We start from the raw sequence: 26,388 nt of genomic DNA, 5'->3' as shown, positions 1-26,388 counted from the left end.
GACAGGCAGTGTAAATTATAAAAGTAACAAAACAAACGTAGGTTAAAGCACTGTCAGCAATAAATACAAATGGCTTTTTGGGGGGGAGGAAATAGCTTTGGAAAGAAGAGAGAATAGGCTGGGGGAGGGAAAAATCCACACCATTAGGAAAGGAAGAGCCACACTTAGGGACGCATCTGAGGGACAAGGACATTAGAAACACTTAAGTGACTCTTGATCCTAGGCAATCCTCCAAGAGTTAGAGTCACAGAGGGCGGTTAGGTTGCGTGAGATCTGCCAGTTCCTCTTTTGACATCGGACCTTTATTTCCCAAGGCCCACTCGTTCAGCCTTGTTGAGTAGGGAACTTGCGCCCGGGACTGTACAGGAACTGGGTTTGCAAAGATGAAAAGAGCACAGTTCCTGTCTCCAAGCGCTTCTAGTCTTGAAAACAGAACATCCTAATAGGTGGGTATAAAGGGCCCTGTTGCAAAAAGAGAGAGCAGTAACTAGAAGCTCGCGGAGGCCTCAGGGCTCCACAGAGGAAACGAGCTGTGTGTGGTCCAAAGGACACTTTTGATAGGCTTTCATATCTTTCAAGAATAAATGATGTGAAATAAATAGATCGCCTAGAAAGGAACGGGTTGGCATGAAGGATGAAACTTTATGTGGGAGGTTTAAAACACATTTAATGGGAGCTGGGACTTGACACAAGTCCCCCGTAATTGTCAGGAAAGAAGGGTCCAGAAGACCCATGAGTGCTAACCGATCAAACGAGCGTCTTTTTCACATTTGCACTTCAGGAAATGTTGAGTGTTCTGGAATATCTACTTAGGGGCGGGGAGAGAGTCCATCCACTTGTATCAAATTTTGCACACAACACAGGGAGAAAGCTACTTTCACGATTCTAATCCCTTTTCTCCCCTCACCGCCTGTAGTTTCAGGGCTGCGAGATGTCTCTTCAGGGATTTTCTCTTTTGAAGAGAAGTAATAAAAGCATTTAAATTAACGGGAGGGCGGTTAACACCGCAGTCCTGGACCCACTATACGCCTCCTCGTCCGCCGCGGTTCACTCCGCGCCTCACCTCCAGTTGGCCCAACAGTGCTAATGGCCGTCGGGTAGCAACGGCTCCAGGTCCGCGCGCGGTGGGCGTTGAGCGGTCAGGACTAGCAAACCAGCTGAGAGTTCGGAAGGCGCAGGGAGAGGGGCGAGGCCGGACCCTGGGCGGCTTTTGACGAACAGCCCTTGCAGCCAATTGGAAGCCTGGTCGACTTTTCCCTCTGCCAATAGGAAGCGAGGCCCGGGCTTGGGTGGGGGGGCGCTTCCCGCGGGCTGCGGCTGGATTCGATTCTGCACGGCGGCCGCGAAGATGGGGGTGGAGGCTCGGCCTGGGCGGCGAGGAGTGGATTAGGGGAGGAGGGAAGACCGGAAGCCACGGTCGCGTCCCCATCCTTAGATTTGCTCCCCGGGACTGGGAGCGGAGACGGAGGAGGAGGGAGAGGCTGAATGTTGGCTCCGTGATAAAGGGGAGCGGCCGCTCCGGAGCCTCCTCCCGGGGCGTCCTCCTCATCCCGCGCACTCTCCGCACCCACCCGGCTTCTGGGCGCGCGGCCCACGCGGAGAGCCGGGCCGCGCAGACCTTCGCTAAAGAGGCGCTGCCCGCGACGGGGACTGGCCGGCGGCGTCCGAGGCCCGCGCCCCGCCGCCACCCCCACCCGCTAGCCGGCCGGTGCCTCCGGCCGCCGCCATGTCCTCTTCCTCATCCTCCCCCAGGGAGACGTACGAGGAGGATCGGGAGTACGAGAGCCAGGCCAAGCGCCTCAAGACCGAGGAGGGGGAGATCGACTACTCGGCCGAGGAAGGCGAGAACCGCCGGGAAGCGACGCCCCGGGGCGGGGGCGATAGCGGCGGCGGTGGCGGCGGCCGGAGCTTTTCACAGCCGGTAACAAAGCGCGGCGCCCCGACAGCCGTGCCTGGCGGCTCCCCGGGAAGCAGGGCCCAGCGGCAGGGACTCGGCCTCGGGGCCTCCCGCCCGCCTCGTTTTCCCTTTTCGCTGCGCTGACCGGGTCGGGAAGCGCCGGCTCTTCTCTTTGGGGCTTTTATTCTTCGCCCTACCTGTTTCCAGCATCCCGATCGCGAATCCGGTCCCGGCCTGGCCGCAGGCCCCGCATTGAGTCCACTGCCGGCCCGAACTTGGGGAGGGTCGCGGGGCGGGGGCGGCGGGGAGGCGTTGCTTCCGCTCCGGGGGGCTCTGGTGCACGATTAGCCCTTTGTTAGTTTTCACTCCTCGGGCGGCTGGCCGGCGTCTGACGACCCGCTCCCTTCAGCCCCCTGCCCGCAGCATCCGCGCGCTGGTCACGATCACAGGATGGTGGCGTTGGTTCCGCCCAGGGCTCTCTTCGCCTGGGTCCTGAGGAGAGCCGCCGCTAAGTGACAAATTACGCTCTGGGGCTCACCGCCCAGTTCCCCTGAAGGTTTAATTTAAAAATTTTTACTCTTGGCAGGCCTGGCTTGCATGCTTTGCTCCCCATTTTCCTGATGATTGCTCAGTATAGTGTTTAGCTCTTCGGTTAAAAATAAAATGCGTTGGCAGGTGTTCGCACACGCCTACTTACAAGGAAAACGAAATCTTAAAATCACCTCAGTTCTTCATGGGCAGTGTGTTCTCAATTCGTTCCACAAAAAGAACTGAACTCAGGACTGCATCAAACACACGTTCCTGGATTCTTGTTTCTCTCATCAGAAAGCTTAGATGGAGGCAGAAGGAATGTGAAAATCGTTTTATCCACAGCAAGTGGCAACTCAGTTTCAGCTGGATGGAAACTAAGGAAACAAAGCAAAGGAAACGTTTTTGCCCTTTTTGGTGCGCTTAAGCTGTCTTAATGACTGGGATGTTCGTTAAACATTTAACACATTCTAATTGTGATTTATTTTCTTAAAGCAAACTTAACCCGAAATTTACGAAATAGTGCACGTATATTCTAATATTAGATTAAAATGTTTTTCACCTTTAATACGAGGCAAATTAGAAGTCTTTTAGCTCTTGTTTGCATTTTAATGTAAAAAATTCTGGTCAGTAATCCCCGGTGTTAGAGTTTACAAATACGATAATGTTGCAACACATTTTAAAAAGGAGCTTCTTCTTCCTCTAAATAAAATAGTTTATTTTTTTAAGTGAAATTTTATTTTTATTTATAATATTTATTTTTTTGGCTGCACTGCTCGGCATGCGAGATCTTATTTCCCTGACCAGGGATCGAATCCGTGCCCCCACCCCCTGCAGTGGAAGCACAGAGTCCTAACCACTGGACCCAGGGAATTCCCAAAATAGTTTTCTTACGGCTAGATATTGCTTTCGACTTCTGTACCTGAATATTTGGAATATTCAAAATGTAACTTGAAAGTGTGAATAAAGAAAGTGCATTTTTTCTTAGGAAGTTTCAGTTCAAAGCTAACTCCATTGTGGAAATTGAAAACACAGTTAGAATATTGGATTATTATAACTGATATTTAGATGCATTGGATCAGTGTATTTCTTTTGCCAAAAATCTTGCTCGAGTTTTTGTGCAGTAGCATGAAATGTCTTCCATTAAGTGTCTTGGAAAGATACTTTAACCAGTTAACAAAAGTTCTTTTTTTTTTTTTTAATTATTAGCACCTTTAATTATTTATTTTTTGGCTGTGTTGGGTCTTCGTTTCTGTGCGAGGGCTTCCTCTAGTTGCGGCAAGCGGGGGCCACTCACTATCGCGGCCACTCTTGTTGCGGAGCATGGGCTGCAGACGCGCAGGCTCAGTAGTTGTGGCTCACGGGCCTAGTTGCTCCGCGGCATGTGGGATCCTCCCAGACCAGGGCTCGAACCCGTGTCCCCTGCATTAGCAGGCAGACTCTCAACCACTGCGCCACCAGGGAAGCCCCCAAAAGTTGTTTTTGAAAACATTAAATATTAAGCCAATAGTATTATTTTGGATGTTGGGAAGAAAATAATGTATAATTAATACACCCCAAGTGAATTGTATCTAGCAGTGGAAATAGCACTGGACAGGTCTTGGGGAGAGTCAAGAGTCTTAGCTAGCATACAATCTATGTGACCTTGGGAAAGTCAGTTAACTACTGTTCTGAGTTCTCTTACAATGTAAAATGTAAAAGTTGAACTTCACGTTTTCCATACCTGAAGTTGTAGTTCAGTGATTAATGTAATGCAGCTTTTAAATTACCCAGGCAGGAACTAATGTATGCAGATTGAGTTATAAATTCAAATTTTGTTTATCTTATTGCTGTTGTTTCTTAGAAGAGAGTGAATTGCCTTTATTTAACAGTAGAACCAATATTGTACTGTGAAATCTAATGAAGGATTATTTTTCCTGTTTTTAAACATTTTTCTTCATGTAATTTTGGGTACTATTTTGAAATCATTGCAGCTATGGAAACTTGTACATAATAAAATTTTACTAGGACAGGAATGCCCTGAATAGAAGTTTACTGTCTAGTGCGTCATCATCGAGAAATATGGTAATTCATCTAACGGAAAAGGGTTTGACTCAACTTCAGCCCAGCCCCTTTGTACAAAGTGTTTAAGTAAATGCAGATCAGGTACAATGATAGGTAATCCTTTCAATGCTAGTTGGAAGTTTGTAAAAGTGTACAGTAAGACTTCAATGAATTACATTGTTTGGCTTTTCATTTTCCTTGAGTTATTTAATAATAACTAGATTTAAAGAGGAATGTGAGTATTTAAGAAAAACTTTCTACAAATGCTCCTGATTTAAAGATGAATTGATCATTGTGAATGATGTTTTAAGGTGTAAAGAGAAATGAGTTTGTAGTTTGGATATGAGAAGTAAGACACTCTTCAAATTTGTGTCTTCTGGTACTAACTTTGAAGAGCAAAAACTCCCAGAGTGTTTCAAATTCTTTGGGCTGCATTTTGAACAAAGCTTAATTATGGAGGTTCATGCTATGTATTATACAATTACTTTACTCTTGTGGAGTAAATTGTGTTCTTAAATTTAACAGGCATGATCTTCAAGATCATATTAATAGTAAATTTCTGTATCTGCTAACTTTTAAGAAAGCAGCTTGACTTCTGAATATTAGCACTTCACTTGGCAAAACTGATTTAGGAACTGAATTGGGAGTTTACTTACAAAAAAAAGCCTGCTTTTATAGAGATAGGTATCAATAAAAATTTATGGAGTACTAATGCATTTTAGAGACTTTTAAGTTTTTCTTTCACTCTATTCTGCTAGTGACTAAACAGGCAAATCAAAGATTGTTAAAGTGATTGCTGATGAGGTGAAAATTTAAGTTTCTCAACTTTTAATAAATAGACTTGTAAGATGGCAAAATGCCAAGATAAAAAATACGGATCCTAGGATTTCCAAACAAAGGAATATGCATTATATAGAGAACCTAGTTTGAACTTAAGATATACTGTTAAACTTTAATGATCTGAATTACAGAGATGATAGGACTATTATGATGGCTTATTGGGATGAATATAGAATGGGAGATGGGATGAAGTCACTTTGTTAGCTTAGGTCCCACAGGAAAACTTTAGAGACTGTGACAGTGAGCATAGTAACTACACTCTGGTGTGCACCTCAGAGGTAAGTGCCAGAGCCTTGAGGCTTCTGTAACGGTAATGTCCTGTGTCTTATTTAGCTAAGCTGCTGCAGTAGAGTGAGAATTTTAGGCTTAGTTTTGGGAAGTAAATGAAAAGTAGTAGGTTTTACTGTCTTTTGATTTTAACAAGTGACAATTTCTTCATGTTAGTACGTATAGTGAAAAGTGCTGTTAATAGAGCCATAAGCCCAACCAGAGCAGGTGTCTTGGCTCTGCTACCAACATGCTTTGTGACTTAACCTCTTTGGAACTCAACTTGCTGCCTATCACATGAGATGGTTGGATTAGATGATCACTGTGATCTCTAGCTCATTAAAAAAATAATACTTGAGCCCTGTCGTGTGCTAGGTGCTGTTCTTGGTGATGGGATATAATAATAAAAAAAAAAAATTCCATATCTAAAAATCTGTGATCCTACCTCATTTAGTGCTTTATTTTCCCTCTGTGAAATTGAATACAACTTTCAAAGCTTGCAGTTGCAGCCACAGCACCAACTCAGATGAGCTTAAACAAAACAAAAAGGGGGCAGGGGTAGGGAATTTATTGGCCCGAATAACTATGAATGCCAAGTTGTGGCATTAGTTTTAGGCATGGCAGGATCTTAGGTTTTAGATGATGTCATAGGGACTAGATTCTATCTCTTTCCATGTTTCAGCTCTATTTCCTCTATGTAGTGATAAAGCTAGGCTTACGTTTTTATAGCTAGCAAATAAAGAAGAACAGTCTCTCCCTCAGAGTCCATAGCTATCCCCTCTGATCAGCCATTTTTTATATCTCCCTACCCCCAACTAGTCACTGGACTACCTCTGAAGTTGGGGAGTTACGACTGTGTGACTGAGAATACTAGTGGAATAATATGGGGTTGAGGAGTTTTTGTTTGTTCATTTGCTTGTTTTTATGTTCAGCCAGATGAAGGGGGAAGGAGTTTTGGGCAGGCAAAACCAAAGGATTTCTACCACATGAGCAAAAAAAATAAAGATTACTTTTTAAGAAGTTATTTGAATCAAAGTTATTTTTAATCTTTGTTATGCGATCAAATGTTCCTTAAAACTTTGGATAGGGAAATTAAAGGGTTTCCTGTGTTTTGGATCTGCTCTATTAAGAAAAAGATCAAGTAAAGAGATGTGATTGTTTAATTTTAAGAAAAACTGGGATTTCCCTGGTGGTCCAGTGGGTAAGACTCCGCGCTTCCATTGCAGTGGGCCTGGGTTCGATCCCTGGTCCGGGAACTAGATCCCACATGCATGCTGCAACTCAGAGTTTGCATGCTGCAACTCAGAGTTTGCATGCCACAACTAAGACCCGGTACAGCCTGAATAAATAAATAAATATTAAAACAAAACAAAAAAAAGAAAAACCATGTACTACTTAACTCTAAGTATAGTGTGAGTTAAAAACTATTTGCAGCTGTCCCTTAAGACTAGTTTGTCCTTGATCTATGTGAAGTATCTGTGACGTATCCAAAGTAAAAGGGGGGATAATCTTAAATATCTGGAAATCTGTACTCATTTCTTGGTAGTACTCTGATAAATTCTAATGTATCCAGAAAATGATTACCAGAATAGAGAAGGCACTCAAGATCATATCATAAGAGGAATGACAGAAGACTCTGGGGGATATTTAGCCTGAAGGGTAAACTTAAGTGTGATTTAAGAAATCATTTCAAATTATAGGAAGGTTATGTAGTAGAAGGAAACGAAGATAAGGATAGGAGGTGGCAATTAATGTTTACCGAACCCTGTTTTTTTGTTTTTTTTTTTAAATAAATTTATTTATTTATTTTTGGCTGTGTTGGGTCTTCGTTTCTGTGCGAGGGCTTTCTCCAGTTGCGGTGAGCGGGGGCCACTCTTCACCGCAGTGCGCGGGCCTCTCACTGTCGTGGCCTCTCGTTGCGGAGCACAGGCTCCAGACGCGCAGGCTCAGTAGTTGTGGCTCATGGGCCTAGTTGCTCCGCGGCATGTGGGATCTTCCCAGACCAGGGCTCGAACCCGTGTCCCCTGCATTGGCAGGCAGATTCTCAACCACTGCGCCACCAGGGAAGCCCCCGAACCCTGTTAATAACAACATCTAGCACTGTGCTAGACATTTTATATTTGTCCTATTTGTTGTAATTTTAAGTGATGAAGATTTTGTTTTATTTTTTAATTATTTTTTATTTTATTTTTTAATTTTTGGCTGCGTTGGGGCTTCATTGCTGTGTGCGGGCTTTCTCTGGTTGCGGCGAGCAGGGGCTACTCTTCATTGCAGTGCGTGGGCTTCTCACTGCGGTGGCTTCTCTCGTTGTGGAGCACAGGCTCTAGGCACACGGGCTTAGTAGTCGTGGCACGCGGGCTCAGTAGTTGTGGCTCGCGGGCTCTAGAGCGCAGGCTCAGTAGTTGTGGCGCATGGGCTTAGTTGCTCTGCGGTGTGTGGGATCTTCCCACATCAGGGCTTGAACCTGTGTTTCCTGCATTGGCAGGCGGATTCTTAACCACTGCGCCACCAGAGCAGCCATGTTTTATTTTTTTAAAAGTGAAACTGAGGTTCAGAAAGGTTAAGTAGCGTAGTGTAAGATCACAGAGCCAGTAAATGTCCAAAGATTCAAACGCTGGTCTGACTTCAAAGGCCATTTTGTATAGGAAGTTACAGGGAGACAGATTTGGATGCATATTATGAAGAACTTTCTAAAAATATAGTAGATTGTCTCACAAGGTAGTGTGTTTTCCTGTCATTGGAGGTGATTAAGGAGAGGCTGATAATCACTTGCAGTGGGTCTGTGCACGTTTGGTTTTGGGGGATGAATTACTGAATTTGAGGTTGGTTTTTTTTAATCCTATATTTATAGGAGGGCAATAAAGGCTGTTCAATGGCTGTTGAGCACGTGTTATGCTTGGAGATGTTGGGAAAACAAAAAGCCTGAGGACATTGTGCATTGCCTTTGTGAGTTTACAGTTTTACTATATCGAGAGTTTTAATGGGCCCTTCTCATTCCTCTCATATGGAAGCTTCATTTATATTCTATTCTATTCTGAGCTTCCCTTCTCTTTAGTTAAGTCTGGTTTTCAGTCTGCAGTCGTCAGAATTAGCACTCAAGATTGATGTTATTGGAGTTTGTCTTTGAGGTAGCCTTTGAAGAGGGGCTGGGCGTTTGTAACTGGTCTGTAGCTTGCAGTGAGGACCAAATAATGTTTTCATTATAGTTGACCCAGTTTACCTAAAGAAGGGATTGAGTAATTAAAAAAGAAAAAAGTATACGGAAATTGCAGGTATGCCTCCATTTGCTGGGTACTTATTTGGAATATTGTTTCTCATCTGATAAATAATAGATATAGATAGACCAGGAGAGAGCCTAGATAAGTAAAACATTTGAAATGAAAAGAATTTGAGCTTCTCGGATTTCCCTGGTGACACAGTGGTTAAGAATCCGCCTGCCAATTCAGGGGACACGGGTTCAAGCCCTGGTCTGGGAAGATCCCACATGCCGCGGAGCAACTAAGCCCGTGCGCCACAGCTACTGAGCCTGCGCTCTAGAGCCCGCAAGCCACAACTACTGAGCCCGCATGCCACAACTACTGAAGCCTGTGCACCTAGAGCCTGTGCTCTGCAACAAGAGAAGCCACCGCAATGAGAAGCCTGTGCACCGCAACGAAGAGTAGCCCCTGCTCAACACAACTAGAGAAACCCTGCGTGCAGCAATGAAGACCCAACGCAGCCAAAAATAAATAAATAAATAAATTTATAAAATTAAAAAAAAAATGAATTTGAGCTTCTATATGAGAAAGGATTAAAAAAAAACTCCTTAAGCTTTAGAAGACATGGTCAAAGTATTAATATATGGATGGAGTAAACAGTACTGACTTATTCACCAATTTAAGATTCAGATGCATAGTATGATGCTTAAAGGAGGTAATTTTAGGGTAGTAAAAGAAGCTCTGAAGATGATTTCAGATTTTTTATCACCACTATATAGTATAGGTAGAGATAAAATGTTGATTTAAGAAACATGTTAGGGGGGCTTCCCTGGTGGCGCAGTGGTTGAGAATCTGCCTGCCAATGCAGGGGACATGGGTTCGAGCCCTGGTCTGGGAAGATCCCACATGCCGCGGAGCAACTGGGCCCGTGGGCCACAACTGCTGAGCCTGAGCGTCTGGAGCCTCTGCTCCGCAACAAGAGAGGCCGTGATAGTGACAGGCCCGCGCACCGCGATGAAGAGTGGCCCCCACTCGCCGCAACTGGAGAAAGCCCTCACACGGAAGCGAAGACCCAACACAGCCAAAAATAAAAACATAATAAATAAATAATAAATAAAAATTAAAAACAAACAAAAAAAAGAAACATGTTAGGGGCTTCCCTGGTGGCACAGTGGTCAAGAATCCGCCTGCCAATGCCAGAGACACAGGTTTGAGCCCTGGCCCGGGAAGATCCCACATGCTGTGGAGCAATTAAGCCCGTGTGCCACAACTACTGAGCCTGCGCTCTAGAGCCCACAAGCCACAACTACTGAGCCCGCATGCCACAACTACTGAAGCCCGCGCGCCTAGAGCCTGTGCTCCGCAACAAGAGAAGCCACCACAATGAGAAGCCCGCGCACTGCAATGAAGAGTAGCCCCCGCTCGCCGCAACTAGAGAAAGCCCGTGTGCAGCAACGAAGACCCAACACAGCCAAAAATAAATAAATAAATAAATTTATATTAAAAAAAAAGAATCCGCCTGCCAATGCAGGGGACACGGGTTCGAGCCCTGGTCCAGGAAGATCCCACATGCCATGGAGCAACTAAGCCCATGAGCCACACCTACAGAGCCTGTGCTCTAGAGCCTACGAGCCACAACTACTGAGCCCGTGTGCCACAACTACTGAAGCCCGTGCACCTAGAGCCCGTGCTCGGCAACAAGAGAAGCCACCGCAATGAGAAGCCCGCGCACCACAATGAAGAGTAGCCCCTGCTCGCCTGCACGCAGCAACGAAGACCCAACGCAGCCAAAAATAAATGTAAATAAAATAAATAAATTTATTGTTGTGATGAATTGGGAGATTGGGATTGACATATATACAGTAATATGTATAAAATGGTTAACTAATAAGAACCTGCTGTAAAAAAAAAAAATAAAATAATAAATAAATAAATAAATTTATAAAAAAAGAAACATGCTAGTATTTGGGGGGAAAAAGAGGGGTGGTGAAAATATAGTTTGAAAAGGTACCTTTAATATATCAGTTTTATATTTGGAAACAACACTAGGGTTTTTTTATTTTTTAAATAAACTACAGAAAGAATGAGAAAATTTTAAGTTCAAGAAAAGGGGACATAATTTAGAGATAGAGAAATATCAAGGTAGATAAACTCATGAAAGGCAGAGTCATTGAGTGCGAATAAGGGAAATACAGAGGGTATGGGATATATTGTCAGCCTTGAGGTTGAGATAATCATATCTTCCCCTAAGTACCATATTGATTGCATTTAACATCTTTCAGCTTTTAAAGAATAACTTAAATCTTGATCTGTTTCATTTAAGAAATGTAATTAAGTAGTAATATGTTAAAATCAGATCTTTTGAGAGATTTTAAAAATTGATCCTATAATCCTTTTCTTTGTAAGAAGACCAGTTTGAAAAGTACTCATTTTTTAGCACTGTATTCAAGATGGTGGTTATCTGTGTTGGGAAGGGAGGTAGGAAGAAGAGATGTTTTCAACTCCCTCTTCCTAGTGTTTTATTTATTAAACTGGGTGGTGAGTTAATGAATATTTTTATATTCTTCATACCTTTTCGTAGGTCTTAAATATATTATACAATAATTTCCCAATTTTTTATATTATGTAAAATATTTAATTACATATGCCCTTCACCTAGATTCAGCAGTTTTTAACATTTTGCCATTTGGGATTTTATGTCTATATGTGTATATATTTATATACATACTTTTTTTCTCTATACTATTTGAAAGTAAGTTGCAGGTATCATGACAGTTCATCCCTAAATAACACAGTTTTCCTAAGAATAAGGATATTCTTTTCATATAGCCATTGCCATCATAATGGTACCTAAGACAATCAAAAACATCTTACAGAAAAACCCAAACGAACTTTTTGGCTAACCCAATAATATCCTGTTTATGATTCAATTTCTCCAATTTTCCCTAAGATGTTTTTTATAGCAGTTTTTATCAATTATAAAATGAAAGCTCACATACTGCATTTGGTTGTTGACTGTCTTTACTCTCAGTCTGAAATCTTCCACTGTTTTTTACTTTTTGAGGCGCCCAGGCCAATATAGTTTTCTTTTGCATTTTTACCTTTCCTAGCTCATTTCTAAGGACCAAAGGATATGACTGTCTTATTTCTTGTAGTTTATTATTGTCTAATTATTTTTAGAGTAAAACGTATTATTTATACTTTAAATGTTTTCTCTAAATTAGGTTTTTAGGTATTAGAGCTTTCTTCCTGCTTTATTGTCATCCAGTAATTAAGAGCTTAATGATGATAATGTACATTTGGTTGTTGAGTTTCACTGAGGCAGTCGCATTTGTTAAAGTTGCTAACAGGTTGCTAATAACGTGTTGGTATACATAGGGTACAATCAGAATGATTCATTTCAGACTTAGTGGCATGTAATGAGTATCTGTTTAACCATAGAAAAGACTCAGCATAAGCAATTCAAATAAAATTCCAAGGACTGAATTAGTATTTGCAAAGGATTTAATTTATTTGCTGGATTTGACAAGAGTGTAAGAATAGTCTCATGATTACTTTATATACTTAAAGTAGTTCTTTTTTTAAAATTTGACATTTTTTTATTGGCATGGCACAAGACTGTTACAGTATTTTCTAACAGTCTTTATCATAATAAAGCAAAGTTGGTGAGTCTTTAAAAATAGCCATAAAGGGATTTAATGTTCTTAAAATGATTCTTAAGTTTTAATGGTAAAACATTTGTGTTTTTAGATTAGGAGGAAAAACCCTTTTTTCCTGTTTATAGGAGAAAAAAACCTTTCCTTTAATAGACTTTTTTGGTATATGTGTGAATTGTACATGGAATTCATTTCTTTCCTTTTAGAAATTACTTTTTAATTGCAATATAGTTGATGTATAATATGTTAGCTTCAGGTGTACTGCATAGTGATTTGACTTTGCATACATTATGAAATGATCACCATGATAAGTCTAGTAACCATCAGTCCCATACAGAGTTATTATATTATTGACTATATTCCTTATGCTGTATATTACATCCCATGGCTTATTTATTTTGTAACTGGAGGTTTGTACCTCTTAATCCCCTTCATCTGTTTCACATCCCTCCCCCTCAACCACCCATTTGTTCTCTGTATCTGTGAGTTTGTTTTGGTTTTGTTTTGCTTGTTGGTTTATTTTGTTTTTTAGATTCTGCATAATACCCTTTAGATCCATCCATGTTGTCACAAACGGCAAGATTTCATCTTTTATGGAGGTCATTTCTGAAGTGATGCAAGAGAGGTGCCCAGTGCCTAGTTGTAAATACAGATCTTTGTCTTAATAGAACTTGAATAAGTAAATGAGAGCTATTTTCATTTTCAAGCTAATTTTCCTACATAGTCCCTTTTAAAATAAAGTTTAAGACCATATGTTTTAAAACTTCTTGCTGGGCATACTCAAAGATACACAATACTTCACAGAAGCCCAGGAAGGCTTGTGGTTTTTTTTTTCTTCTTTTTTGGGCTGTGCCACACGGCTTGTGGGATCTTAGTTCCCCAATCAGGGATTGAACCCGGGCCCTGGCAGTGAAAGCACCAAGTCCTAACCACTGGACTGCCAGGGAATTTCCCAAGGCTTGTATTTTTGAGTACTCCTTGTTCATCAGCGAAGATGGTACCTTGTATAAATTTAAGTTGTCAGGTGTACTGAGTAACTTCAAATTATTGTGGGACTAGGTAACCAATTAAATAAGGACAAAATATGATATTAATCTATATTCCAGGAAAAATAAAGTATATAATCTTTATATTAAAGAAGAAATTTTAATTGGGACTTTTTGTTCATTTGGTCTACTTGAGATTTTGATTTTTATGGAAGTGAAATTATGAATATAAAGTATGTTTCCAATTGTAGCATGCTCTGTGTATCTGCTGACGTTTTTTCTGAGATTTCCTTGAAGTTGAAATAAGTTATTTTTTTATTGAAGTATAGTTGATGTACAATATTATATAAGTTGAAGTTGAAATGAGTTATTAAATAACTTATCTGTAGTTCTTATTGAGAGAGAATGCTCCCTTTTAAGAAATCAGAATTTTCATGCCAAACATTTAATTAGTGATTTTACTCTCGGGTCCTTTCGCTAACTTGTGAATTGCAATTTGGTTTGGGATTTTTTTTTTTTTTTTAATGTTTGCTTTTTAATGCAGAGATGGGTTTACTAAAAGATGCAATTTATTTAGACTTCTAAAGTTTTTAACTAGAAATTATTTTATCTTGCTAGGAGGCAGGTGGAAGTCATCATAAAGTTTCTGTTTCACCCGTTGTCCATGTTCGAGGACTCTGTGAATCTGTGGTTGAAGCAGACCTTGTGGAGGCTCTGGAAAAATTTGGGACAATATGGTAAGGCCAATAAGGACTTCATACAGATTGTGAAAACAGTATGGTAGAACAAACTTTGCTTGCTTGCTATATAAGCCTTGATGTTTAACCATAGTATATATATTGTTTACCTATGACTGTATATCTTTGAAGCCTTCTGAGGCTTTCTGGGATTATGCATGGATGAATTTTTGTGGATCCATGATCCCCTCTCACTCCTCAACCAGGTTGTGTGTAAAATTGATTATTGCATCTTTCATCTGATTTTCAAATGAATCCATGATTCCTTCTTAAACGCTGCTTTTAAAACATTGAGTTAATTACGCCCTTCATCTTCAGAGTTTCAAATAGTGGTACTTAAATACTGATTTTGTTTTGTTTTGTTTTTTGTTTGTTTTGAACTATTTAAGAATCAGTTGGCAATGAAAAGTGGGTAGATTAAGGGTAGGCATTATTTGCTTAGGTGCATGTTGCTGTGAGTTCTTATGCAGATCATGAGCGGTCAGTGTTTTATCCTAGCTTGTCTTCCTTTTGTGTTTTGTATTCACTCAGGCTCCTCCTTTTTCCACAGCTGGTGTGTACTTAAGAATATTGACTTAAATGGAAAACATAATTAGAAAAGTGAATCTGCTGCAAAAATAGACACTCTAAAACATTTTGTAGATTATTTTTGGAATATGCCTGGCTGTTCTCTTCTTAGTATGGATAATCTAGAGTTTATTTTATTATTATTTTTTCCATTGATGAATACGTTTGGGGTTTTTGTTATAGGCATCAGACACAGACTAAGTCATAATATATAAATAGGAGAGAAATTTCAATATATTTGCTGAGATTGCTTGATTGCTTCAATTTTATAAAAATTTATGTGGAGTTTTGAGTATTGAAAGGATGGTGAATAAATAGATGGGGAGGGAGTGATCAGAGGTTCCAGCAGAGGAATCATTGCTTCAAAGGAGTAGGGGTTGTGTTACCTTCCATCATGGGATCTTTTTAATTAATTTCTTTGGTGACCTCATTGAGAGATGGATGACTTAGCAAACTTGTTACCCTTAACTTATGTACCTCAGAAACCACTGTTAACATATTGTTGATCCTTGGAGGTACAAATTGGAAATCCACACGGGCATTAAAAAAGCCCATTTCTTGAAGTATCACTAAGATAACTATATCACTTCTTAGTCATTTGGAGTGGATATTGGAAGTTAAGTTTGTCTGGACAGTTACATAGTATTGAAGCAGACTGCTTAGACTATATTTAGACTTGCATGTTGATCTAACCCAGTCACTATAAGGACCTTCTAGGTGGTGCATTGTCTCATGGAGTTATAAAAAGATAGTTATCTCTGAATTATTACTTTCTTCTGTTCTTATATATTTAGGGTTTTTTAAGTTATTTTCTTAGAGCCAAGAAATACCAAAGCAATGTCAGAAAACAAGTTGATGAGCAAATACAGTTGGAAACTTTAGGGAAATAATAACTATATTGATATTTTGATGTTAATTATGACCATGACCTGAATGTTGGGGATTAAAGAAATAGAACTATTTGTTTAAGTTTGTAAGTAATTTGAATTACTTCTGAGTGGCCTGTCCGTTTTTATTATTATATTTATATACTTAAAAAAAATATTTATTTATTTATTTGGTTGTGCTGGGTCTTAGTTGTGGCAGGCAGGCTCCTTAGTTGCAGCTCGTGGACTCTTAGTTGCAGCACACATGTGGGATCTAGTTCCCTGACCAGGGATGGAACCCGGGCCGCCTGCATTGGGAGCTTGGAGCCTTATCCACTGCGCCACCAGGGAAGTCCCAGTTTTAGACTCTATACTGTTCGATACTCAGTCCATGGTAATGTGTTCCATATATGAATTTTATTTAGTTAATTTGCGTAGTACATTGTTCTGTCCTCAAGATTGGTAGTTATGTGGATAGAAAAGTCATGAAATAATCGGAACAAATTAGTGTATAATTACGAGCTTAATTGGCATAAATATGATAATAGGAGTTTCAGTTGTGTGGAATGATCTTGATCTTAGCTACTAAAGCTAAAAGAACCTTGAACAGCCTCTTATGAGGAGTAGGTGTTTTGCTTCAAAATGTTGCATTTATAGAACCTTTCCCTATTTTTTTATTTGTTGATTTATTGAGTGATGTTGGGGGGGGAATTATAAAGACTGTATAGAAGCTGCTCATCTTAAATAGATGAGTCACCAAGTTCAATATATAGTAAGTTGATACTTAAAAACTAGATGTATAGGAAAGAAGTTCAGGAGAAACTATAACAAGATCTTGAGAATGGTTCTGTCAGGATAATAAAATTGCTATTTTTTTGGTCTTTATTTAATCAAAAGAATATTTAGAAATATATACTGAGTCTCTTTTCCTCCCTTCTCCCCTCTCATTAAAGGAGAGGATGCTAGGTAGTGATTAGCTATACCAGTTTAAATTTTAAAATAAAACTTTTGGGACCTAATTTGTGTAGTAAATCTCTTGCTTCCTCCTGTTTTTATTTAAAAATTAGTAAACATGTTTTAAGCTATAAGTTGAAAGCACCCACCCTACCTACCATGTTCCTTAGACTTTTTGTTTATTTTTACTCTCTTTGGTCTTCCAGTCTTTCTCATACTAATGCTTTTTAAAATTTTTAAAAAAATTATGTGCCAAACAATTTAAGTGAATTCTAAAATGCCTTTGTGACATTCTAATTTTGCCTTCCCTATCTTCATATGATGCCACTTTTCCTGGGTAACCTGTTTAACTTTTAGCTCTGTGCTTCTAGCTTACTTCTTACAGTAGTTATTGACAGCACTTTTTACTACAAACAGGTGAGTCTATTTTAATAGGCCAATAAAGAATTTAAATATTTTTGGGCCTTTATAATTTTTCTGTGTTTCCAAAGAGCCAAAGGGCATTATTAACATATTTACTTGGTGATATCATTTAGCTATAAAACAACATATTTGTGAGAGGAGAATATTTATTATTCCTTAATTTCTTTAGCGTAGACCTGATTCCAGGGTTTTCTGTTTTTTTGTATACAAGACTTTAGAACTTCAGCTAGGAGTTTGCGTTTCTAAAATGAATGTTTCTCTCTGGGAATTTATATCTTGCATTTATAAACTAATCCCAGGCGTTATTGTTTCTGTGTTTTATTCTCTAATTTTGAATGATGTGGGTTGAGAGAGCTAATAAGCCTCATAGACCAACAAATGGTGATTGAACACCTGTCATGTGCCAGGCTCCGTTTCTGGATTCTGAGGATGTAAAGATGAATGAGGCAAGGCAAGCAATACGTGTGCAGAAACTGTAATCTTGACGACAATCCTCCCAGTTGTATAAATGAGGAAGCTGAAATTCATAAGAAATTACATAATTTGCCAGGCTACAAAGTGGTCTCTTTCTTACTAAGAAACACTTGCTAGGTTTTGAAGTTTAGTGGTTGGTCCTGGACGCCTGATTGAGAAGCAGTGCTGTCTCTGAGTACCTGACTGATGTTATTTCTCTGGCCTTCTGCTATTATAAAAAGCACATTGATTTTAAAATATTTTTAAGGTCCTTGTTCCTGTGAACAGAGGACATGTTTCCCGGTTCTGATCCATGTGTTCTGATTTCTCGCTAACCTCCCTTCCTTCATGTCTTTATTTTTCATTTCATGGATTAAAATATATTCCCCTTCCCAAAGAGTATACAATGAAGAGTAAATACTTCACTGTCTTGGCCATAGTGTCCACGATTACCATTTTCTAGTGAATATCTTTTTATGGATTCTTTAATATTTAAAAATATTTAAGAATTTTAGAGGAGATTATTGTATGAAATTTGGTCTGTTTGTAGTTGCTTCTTTTTGTCTTTTGGTTCTCTGTTTTTAGTAAGACAAATGGAAGTGTAGTCATTTCTTAGTGTGGCACTTACTTATCTGCAAAATTCAATAGAGGTGGTAGTTTCTGTTGTCGAGGGGACCCATCTGCTAACCTTCTCTTGAGTTTTATCTCTGTTGATTTCTTTTTTAAAAATTTTTTTTATTGAGGTATAGTTGCTTTACAGTGTTGTGTTAATTTCTGCTGTTCAGCAAAGTGGCTCAGTTATACATATATATTCTTTTTCATATTCTTTTCCATTATGGTTTTTCACAGTATGTTGAACATAGTTCCCTGTGCTACACAGTAGGATCTTCTTGTTTCTCTGCTGATTTCTGTATCTAGGTATTTTCTAATGCTGCTTGGAAGTGGCAGCCTGAGGAATAAACTGGATGGCATGATTAACAACTGGTAACAGAATTGTGCTTGAGGAGGGCATGAGGTAGTTAAAAGCTTTCAATCACAGGAGGAGGAGGTTTCAAGTATGTACCATCTACCTGGTGTACCACAATTTATGTGGATAATTTAAGAGTTGACTAATATTGGATACAGGTAGTGAAGACTACTAATCTGTATGACTTGAGACTTTTTTATTAAAGTCTGCTTTTACTTGATTGAGAAAAATAATGTTAATTGAACTTACTATATTATTCTTTCCCAATCTCCCTTTCAGCTATGTGATGATGATGCCATTTAAACGGCAGGCTCTAGTGGAATTTGAGAACATAGATAGTGCCAAAGAATGTGTGACGTTTGCTGCAGATGAACCCGTGTACATAGCTGGTCAGCAGGCTTTTTTCAACTATTCTACAAGCAAAAGGATCACTCGGCCAGGAAATACTGATGATCCATCAGGAGGCAACAAAGTTCTTCTGCTATCAATTCAGAATCCTCTTTATCCAATTACGGTGGTATGTATTTTAGTAAGACGAACTAAATTAAAAGTGATTTTGGAATTTGTCTTGAGTGACTAATCTGTAGTTTTCTTCACTGCCATATAGATATTTGAAAATAGTGGATTTTTAAAAAAGAATTATTAAAATTAATTTTAATTTTGACTATCAAGTTTAATGAACAAAGACATGGTGAGCACTGAAGCTATAAAAAGGTCAGAAGCACAGTTGTCATAATTAAATAAGCACATTAAATTTTTTTATTAACATCAGTGTTAACTCTCTTGCTGATAATAAAGCGTTAGACGGACTTGGTGGAAATGATCCAAGAAATCTCTCTCTAATATGCCAGCACATGTATTAAAAGCATCTTCTAGGTAGTGACAGAATTCCATAGTACAGTAAGGTACATTGATCATTATAAGCTGTTTAGAGATAGCTTGTTAAAAACTTCTCTGATTTACCTAAAAGTTCCCTTCTTCACTCTTTAAAACAGTGATATTAGAATTTAAAAGGATTCATGTTCTTGAACCAGTTCAGTTTTCTACTTCATAATAATCACATGCTGTTTAATAATAAACTAGTGATAAGGACACTGTGATAGTGATAAGGATTTTTGTAATGAATAAAATATCACAATAAGAGGAGCTTCATTTAGTATGACTTCTAGTAAGGGTATGTGATATTTGGACATAAACTTAAAGCATAAGACACTATTTAAATTTAGTTAGACATTATGTATCTGTTTACTTTTGTAATATGTATAGACTTATTAATAAACAGTGTTAATATATTTACAGTATTTGGTGTTTTGGGAAAAAGAATATAACTACTCCGATTTGTTTACTGTATCCTTAGTACCTAATGGTGTGGCTGTGTAATTGTAGGTACTCAGAATTTTGAAAGTTGAAGAATTGTTCCTAAGTGGGTATTTAGGGTTCTCTCTTAGATGATTCAGGCATCTTGTTTGGTGAAATTTAACTCAATATAAATGATCTTCCCTGGGTCTTTTATCTATAGCCATTGTCCTTGAAAATAAATACTGAGTTGTTCTACTACTACTTTTTAATAAATATTTATTATTGTGATTTAAGCGATTATAGTATTAAACATTCAGAGTCACATTTGGGAAAAAACAAAGTGATTACAGCTTTGGTTTATTAATTGTGTATTGTCAGAGATTCTTTTAGGTACCTGTTAAGAAAATAAAAATTGAGGATTCATTTAGGAGATTAAAAATAAGTAATAATGTTTTTCAAATGTTTCATTGGAAGTTCTCTAATGTGGGTATATTGTGTAGGTGGAGAAATAACTTTAGATCTATTAAAGTGTAACAGTTTTTAAAAGTTTAATTAGTACTTAATAGAAATGACATCTTGACAGGTTTTTTTTGGTAAAACAAAATAGAGTATAGCTTTATTATTTTTCTAAGTATAAAATGTGATGAAGTCTTGTTTTCTTTCCTTCATAGGATGTTTTATATACTGTATGCAATCCTGTTGGAAAAGTGCAACGTATTGTTATATTCAAGAGAAATGGGATACAAGCAATGGTTGAATATCCTTTATTTGTAAATTTTTTATTGATGTGTATTAATACTGTGTAATATAGATCTTATTTTTTCCTGCTTAATCATTTCTAGACAAGTGGTGTTTATTCTCCCCACCGTCCCCTATATCTATTTGTCTTCCATTTAAAGAATGAAACTGCAGTACCCACAGAGAATTTTACTGTTTTTGATAAAATAACTTGCTACCATAAAATAGTCCAGTGTTTCATTTTACAGTGTGCTTTGCCTTTTTAATGAGGAAAAAATAACACTGTTTGATAATATGTTCACTTATACCTTTTTGAAATTTTTCCCAAATGGACTTTTCTGAATTTCTCTTTAAAGTAGGCAGCTTGGAAGTATCAAAACGTTGGAGTTAATAGACCATTTCTTGCCTTTCTTCATTGAATCTTTTAAATGGTCATGGTTTATGTAAGACCTGCTTCCCTATGTTAAATTTGTTATACATTGAGTAAAATGAGCAAGTTGCAAAATAGTACATATAGTACAATCCCATTAAAAAATAATAATTAAAAAAAAAACCTAACCTATGTGTACATGTGTATGCATAGAAAAAGGTTGGGATATACAGCAAACGCGTTTTTTTTTTTAATTTTAAAAAAATTTATTTAATTTATTTATTTATTTTTGGCTGCATTGGGTTTTCGTTGCTGCACACGGGCTTTCTCCAGGTGCGGCGAGTGGGGGGCTACTCTTCGTTGTGGTGCACGGGCTTCTCGTTGTGGTGCACGGGCTTCTCATTGCGGTGGCTTCTCTTGTTGTGGAGCACAGGCTCTAGAGTTCAGGTTCAGTAGTTGTGGTGCACGGGCTTCTCATTGCGGTGGCTTCTCTTGTTGTGGAGCACAGGCTCTATAGAGTTCAGGCTCAGTAGTTGTGGCTCGCGGGCTCTAGAGCGCAGGCTCAGTAGTTGTGGCGCACAGGCTTAGTTGCTCCACGGCATGTGGGATCTTCCAGGACCAGGGCTGGAACCCGTGTCCCCTGCATGGACAGGCGGATTCTTAACCACTGCGCCACCAGGGAAGCCCTACAGCAAACTCTTAATGGTGCTTACTCTGGGAAGTTGTTTTTGCTTTTTTTTTTTCCTACTAATTTTGTGGTTTGATTTTTTTTTAACAATTAGAAACTTAAGTAATTTTTTAAAACCAGTAAAATGAAAGATAAAGATTATAAACTCAGCCTTCTCAGAAATATATAAAAATCAAGTATTTCTTTTGTATTATATTGATTCTTTGTAATGTTCTTCCTACTTTATTTATTTATTTTTGGCCATGCTGTGCAGCTTGCGCAGCTTGCGCAGCTTGCGCAGCTTGCAGGATCTTAGTTTCCTGACCAGGGTTTGAACCCGCACCCTTGGCAGTGAACGTGTGGAGTCCTAACAACTGGACCGCCCTGTTCTTCCTACTTTAAGAGTAAAATATTTCCTGTTTCAAGATAGCAAGCTGGCCTTTGCTAGGGAATGGGGCCATGCTCCATGCTCCCTCTCCCACACCCCAAAACCCCAGGTTATAAAGTACTTCTGATGACCTAGAAGGATTAATGTATTATAAGTAGTTTTGGTTGTATTACGTTTTCTTTGGTACCCTTGATCTTAAAAATAAATTCTCCTACTAAAATTCATCTAGAAATTTTATTTGGTAAAGCATTTTCAGAAGTGAGAAAGTGATTTCTCATTTTTTCCAGTCCATTTCTTATGGAGTGAATAATGATAAATTTTGGACACCTTAAACCAAATTTCCTTAATAGAGCTTATGTTTGAATCAGTCCTTTGTGCCCAGAAAGCTAAAGCAGCACTCAATGGAGCAGATATATATGCTGGATGTTGCACACTAAAAATTGAATACGCAAGGGTAAATATTTTTTTTTCAACACTTCACGAAAGAAATATATATGCTTTGGATATACAATTTGAACTTACTTTCTTTTTAATCTTAACAGCCAACTCGTCTAAATGTTATTAGGAACGACAATGACAGTTGGGACTACACTAAACCATATTTGGGAAGACGAGGTAAGTATTTTATGCATTTTAGATGTACTTACATCTGCTGCCAAATTTTTACATGCAGTTAGAGTCCTTTTTCCTGAGATGAGCTAGTTCATTCAAATGATGAAAACCTTGTTGGTGAAGCTTTTGTTGCAAACGACCTTGTAATGCTGGAAAAGAACCTTGAACATTAGTGCCCCTTACTGGTATGTACTGAGTTATTTATATGTAGTTCAACAAGGAGCCCACACATACAGGCACGCCCGCAGTTCAAGGACTTGCATTTCTCCAAGCAGCTCTCTCTCTTTGGAGGAGAGGAAACTGATTCAGAATATTACTTACAAACTGCAAACTTGCACACTGCTTCTCTATGGAAAGGACTTTTCCCCCAAGCTGGACGAGGCATTAAGAAGGATAGAGGACTCCAGCAGGCTGACTCTACACTTCATCACGCACAACATCGGCATCAGCAAAAAGCCCTCTGAAAAACTCAGACTTGCAATTCACCTTGACTGCATACTGCATGCACCATCACCCCAAGTTTTTAAAGGAGGACACTTAACAGTACTTCAGACTTGCATGGGATGAATACCATGATAGACTGTGCCCATTTATTCAAGTTGTATGTATATATTGGTTTGATTTCCCTTAAGGTTTCAGTTGTAGAATTTAAAACTTTTCACTGACGGATACTAGATTTTATCTACAATGTTGTAAATCTTAATGCCCGTTGCTGTAACTGTTAGCAGCTTAGATTCAAATTGTTAATTGACAAATAACCAGGGCCAGTTTATCTACAGGTCTTGGGAATTATAATGCTCAACCAATCCACACAGATATTAAAGATAAAAGGATTAGAAAGGTGCATACTTGCTGCACTTAAGTTTACCTTTTTTTTTTTTTCCCTCAATTGTGGACATTGAATAGAATAACATAATAATGAAAAGGTGCATTATATGTAAAAGACGATTTTCTGTGTGGTTTGATTTTTGTAAAGTGGCTGTTTATAAGTTGTCACTTTTTGTAACAGTTTAAGGTTATCACTCATGTTAATTTGTGTAACTAGAAATTTTGGCATTTCAAATGTAGGTGAAAGTACCATGTCTGTTCAAGGTAGAATATATTTGAACTTGATAAAGCTGAAAATAGGAGCATTTCATTTGAGATGCATTTTCACCTATAACTTATAAATGCTAGATTTCATGAGCATAGATTTGACTGATAAAATTGTTCAACTAACTGTGTGGCAATTCTGGAATATACAAATCGAAATGTGGATCTTGTAAAAACAAGGGGGCTGCAGTATTGGCTACATCTCAACTACAATATCAGTGTCTGAACCATGTGTTGGAAAAACTCACCAAGATGAGTATGTCTGTAGAAGTCAGTAAACTAGGAAAAATTTTTATGGCATCCAAAATATCTTGGGCAGTAGGGACTCCATAGTGCATGTACTCTTGCCAAAAGAAAAAAATGAGACAATGCGGTGATCCTTTGCATGTTCAAATATTTAGGACTTTTGGATGATTGGCCCCTTTAATTCTTAGTTCTCAGGAAATCATCTTGCCTTATGCATGGGGTTGCAAACAGGTGTGTTTGGTAATGCAGCTTTGGCTGGACCCCACATTTTTCACTACTCACAGAAATCTGCTTGGCAGAGTCTTCGTACAGTTGAATACAGTATTGAAAGACAAAGCCTTAGTACTCAAACAACAGAACAAGTGGTTGATGAGAAATCTCTCACTTCTGTTGAGTTACAGTTACTGAATATTCAGTTTTTTTGTTTTTTTTTTAACTCATTTGAAATAGTGAGTTTTGGTTACATTTCTCTTAATGTCTCTTAAAGTATTTATAGATATGCTTCTTATTGTAATAGTGTTTATTCTTTTAAAAGGTCTGAATTTTACAAAAGCCAGCTTAGATTTTTATACAAAGAATTACAGTCAGAAAGTTTAGAAATGTGTAAGGTAGATATTTAAATAGGGAAATATAATTAAAGGAGGTAAAACAGAGTTTTAGTTATTTATGCTTTCAAGGGAGAAGAATTCTTGTTTTCTAATTCCTTACAGATAGATACTTGTCTGTATAGCAAATGTCATATGGCAGTTTATGTTTTTGTTTTTGTAGTGACTTTAGCTTCCACTCAAGTTGATACTGAATTGTAACTTTTTCTACCAGAAAAAGAGTGATTTTATAAATATAACCTCATTTCAAAAAGTTCTTTTCAACTCAAATTACATTTTAGTGCAAAGAATTCATAGCCTAGACTCCAGAGAATCCCTCCAGAAATGTTAAGCAACACTTGTGTATGTGTGCATCTTTTGGGGGAGAAAAGGTCCACAGCTTCCAACAGATTTCAGACTGAATCCATGAAAGGTTACACACCACTATTTATAGACCGATATATTCAGTGTTTGACTCTTCCTCACCCTTCTTTATGTGACCTTATATTAGGTAGTAAATGCTTCCAATAAAGAGAATTATTGAAGAGAAATTACTGTGAGAAATATATTATGAAGAGAAATTATTAAAGAGAAGTAATGACAATGTTTGGCTGAAAGATACCTTGGAGATCATCTACTCTAACTTCTTCATTTTATGAATGAAGATTGTTTCTATGATTATATAGCAAATTACTGGTTAAGTTGAAATTTTATGATTCCCGATTCAGTGCTCTTTCCTTTATAGCACACAGTTAACTATATCAGTAAAACTATGCCATGAAGACTTTATGGTGGTTTTGGTTTAAGATTCTTAGATCAGATAAGGACTTATATTTAGCATTTGGTGGCATGCTTAAGCAGAGGAATGTTAGCAGAATGGAATAGCAGACTGGATTGATTGAAGAGGAGTGAGACTTAAATGATGATGCTGGAAGCCGTGTAATGGAAAGAAGGAACTGTGAATGTTTAGACTGGAGAAGAAATGACTTTGGGGAAATGGAGGATCATAATAACTCCTAAGCATTTGAAAGGGTTCTTGGAGAAAGACTAAGTAATGAGTAAGGCTGTGAGGCCCTAAATGGAGTAGAATATATGGAGAGGACAAATTTCTGTACAATATAGAAATTAATTTTCTCATGATTTAGAGCTAACTGAAAATGTAAGGGAAAGTAGTAAGTACCTTGTTACCAGTGTTGGGTAAGCAGAGGCTAGATGGTCCCAACTGATGGTCTCAGGGATGATGTAAAGAGAATTTAACACTGAATAAAAGTTGAACTAGATGACTTCCTAGGTCCCTTTCAGTGCTATGATAACTTGGAATAGGTAATTAAAACAATACTTCTGTAGACTGAAGTGAAAATTAAAGTATTTCTCATCTCCCATAAACCTCATTTGTTTAGGTGACTAAGGATATGTAGAAAGCCTTTCTCTTTGAATTTTCAAAGATGAGAATGATCAGACTCTTAAGATACATTTAAAAAAAATCTTACTGAACACCAAAATTTGATCAGCAGAACTTCCCAAAGTATTATACAATGATTTTTAAAATTTACTAACATAGGATGTGCTATTTTAGAAACTTAGAAGTAATTTTTTTATTGATGTCTCAGATTTGGGGAAATTGGCATGCCTTCCCTAAAAATGTAGTTAGCATAAAAATTATCATTTAGGAGTATTGTAGTACTCTCGTCCAATAATGTAGCCCCCTTGGTTAGCTTTAACTTGGCATATTTAAACTTTGGGGAGTGCTTCTAGTTCTGCCTGGTGTTAAGGTCTATAGACAATGGCCAGTCCATGACACAATATGGACCAGTGATGTGAAAATTTCCAGCTCTCCAGTCAGTAGGTGTTTGTAAATATGTGTATATACATACAAAATACTCTGTGTTTACTGATTGTGAAACCATGTAATACAGGTTGTTGTTGGCTTATGCTGAACTTCTTGAAAGAAGCCCACTTTGAAAATGTGTTGCTGTTGAAGCTAATAGTATGCATCAGGTACTGTCTTTCA

General features: G+C 38.3%; 1 protein-coding gene across 1 annotated transcript in view; it reads left to right on the top strand.

Moving 5' to 3' along the window:
- Window positions 1-1,377: 1,377 nt before the first annotated feature.
- HNRNPLL (heterogeneous nuclear ribonucleoprotein L like) overlaps window positions 1,378-26,388 on the top strand; it is a 38,679-nt gene continuing 13,668 nt past the window's right edge. Inside the window, exons 1-6 of the mRNA XM_068564529.1 lie at window positions 1,378-1,921; window positions 14,033-14,151; window positions 18,661-18,898; window positions 20,352-20,432; window positions 22,196-22,297; window positions 22,386-22,458. Coding sequence (XP_068420630.1) covers window positions 1,727-1,921; window positions 14,033-14,151; window positions 18,661-18,898; window positions 20,352-20,432; window positions 22,196-22,297; window positions 22,386-22,458 — 808 coding nt within the window. The 5' untranslated portion in view covers window positions 1,378-1,726. The remainder of the gene's footprint in view (window positions 1,922-14,032; window positions 14,152-18,660; window positions 18,899-20,351; window positions 20,433-22,195; window positions 22,298-22,385; window positions 22,459-26,388) is intronic.

This window comes from Eschrichtius robustus, chromosome 15 (assembly GCF_028021215.1).
Source record: "Eschrichtius robustus isolate mEscRob2 chromosome 15, mEscRob2.pri, whole genome shotgun sequence".
Lineage (NCBI taxonomy): Eukaryota > Metazoa > Chordata > Mammalia > Artiodactyla > Eschrichtiidae > Eschrichtius > Eschrichtius robustus.
Note: the sequence above shows the minus strand (reverse complement) of the source record. Positions and strands in the feature narration are given on the sequence as shown.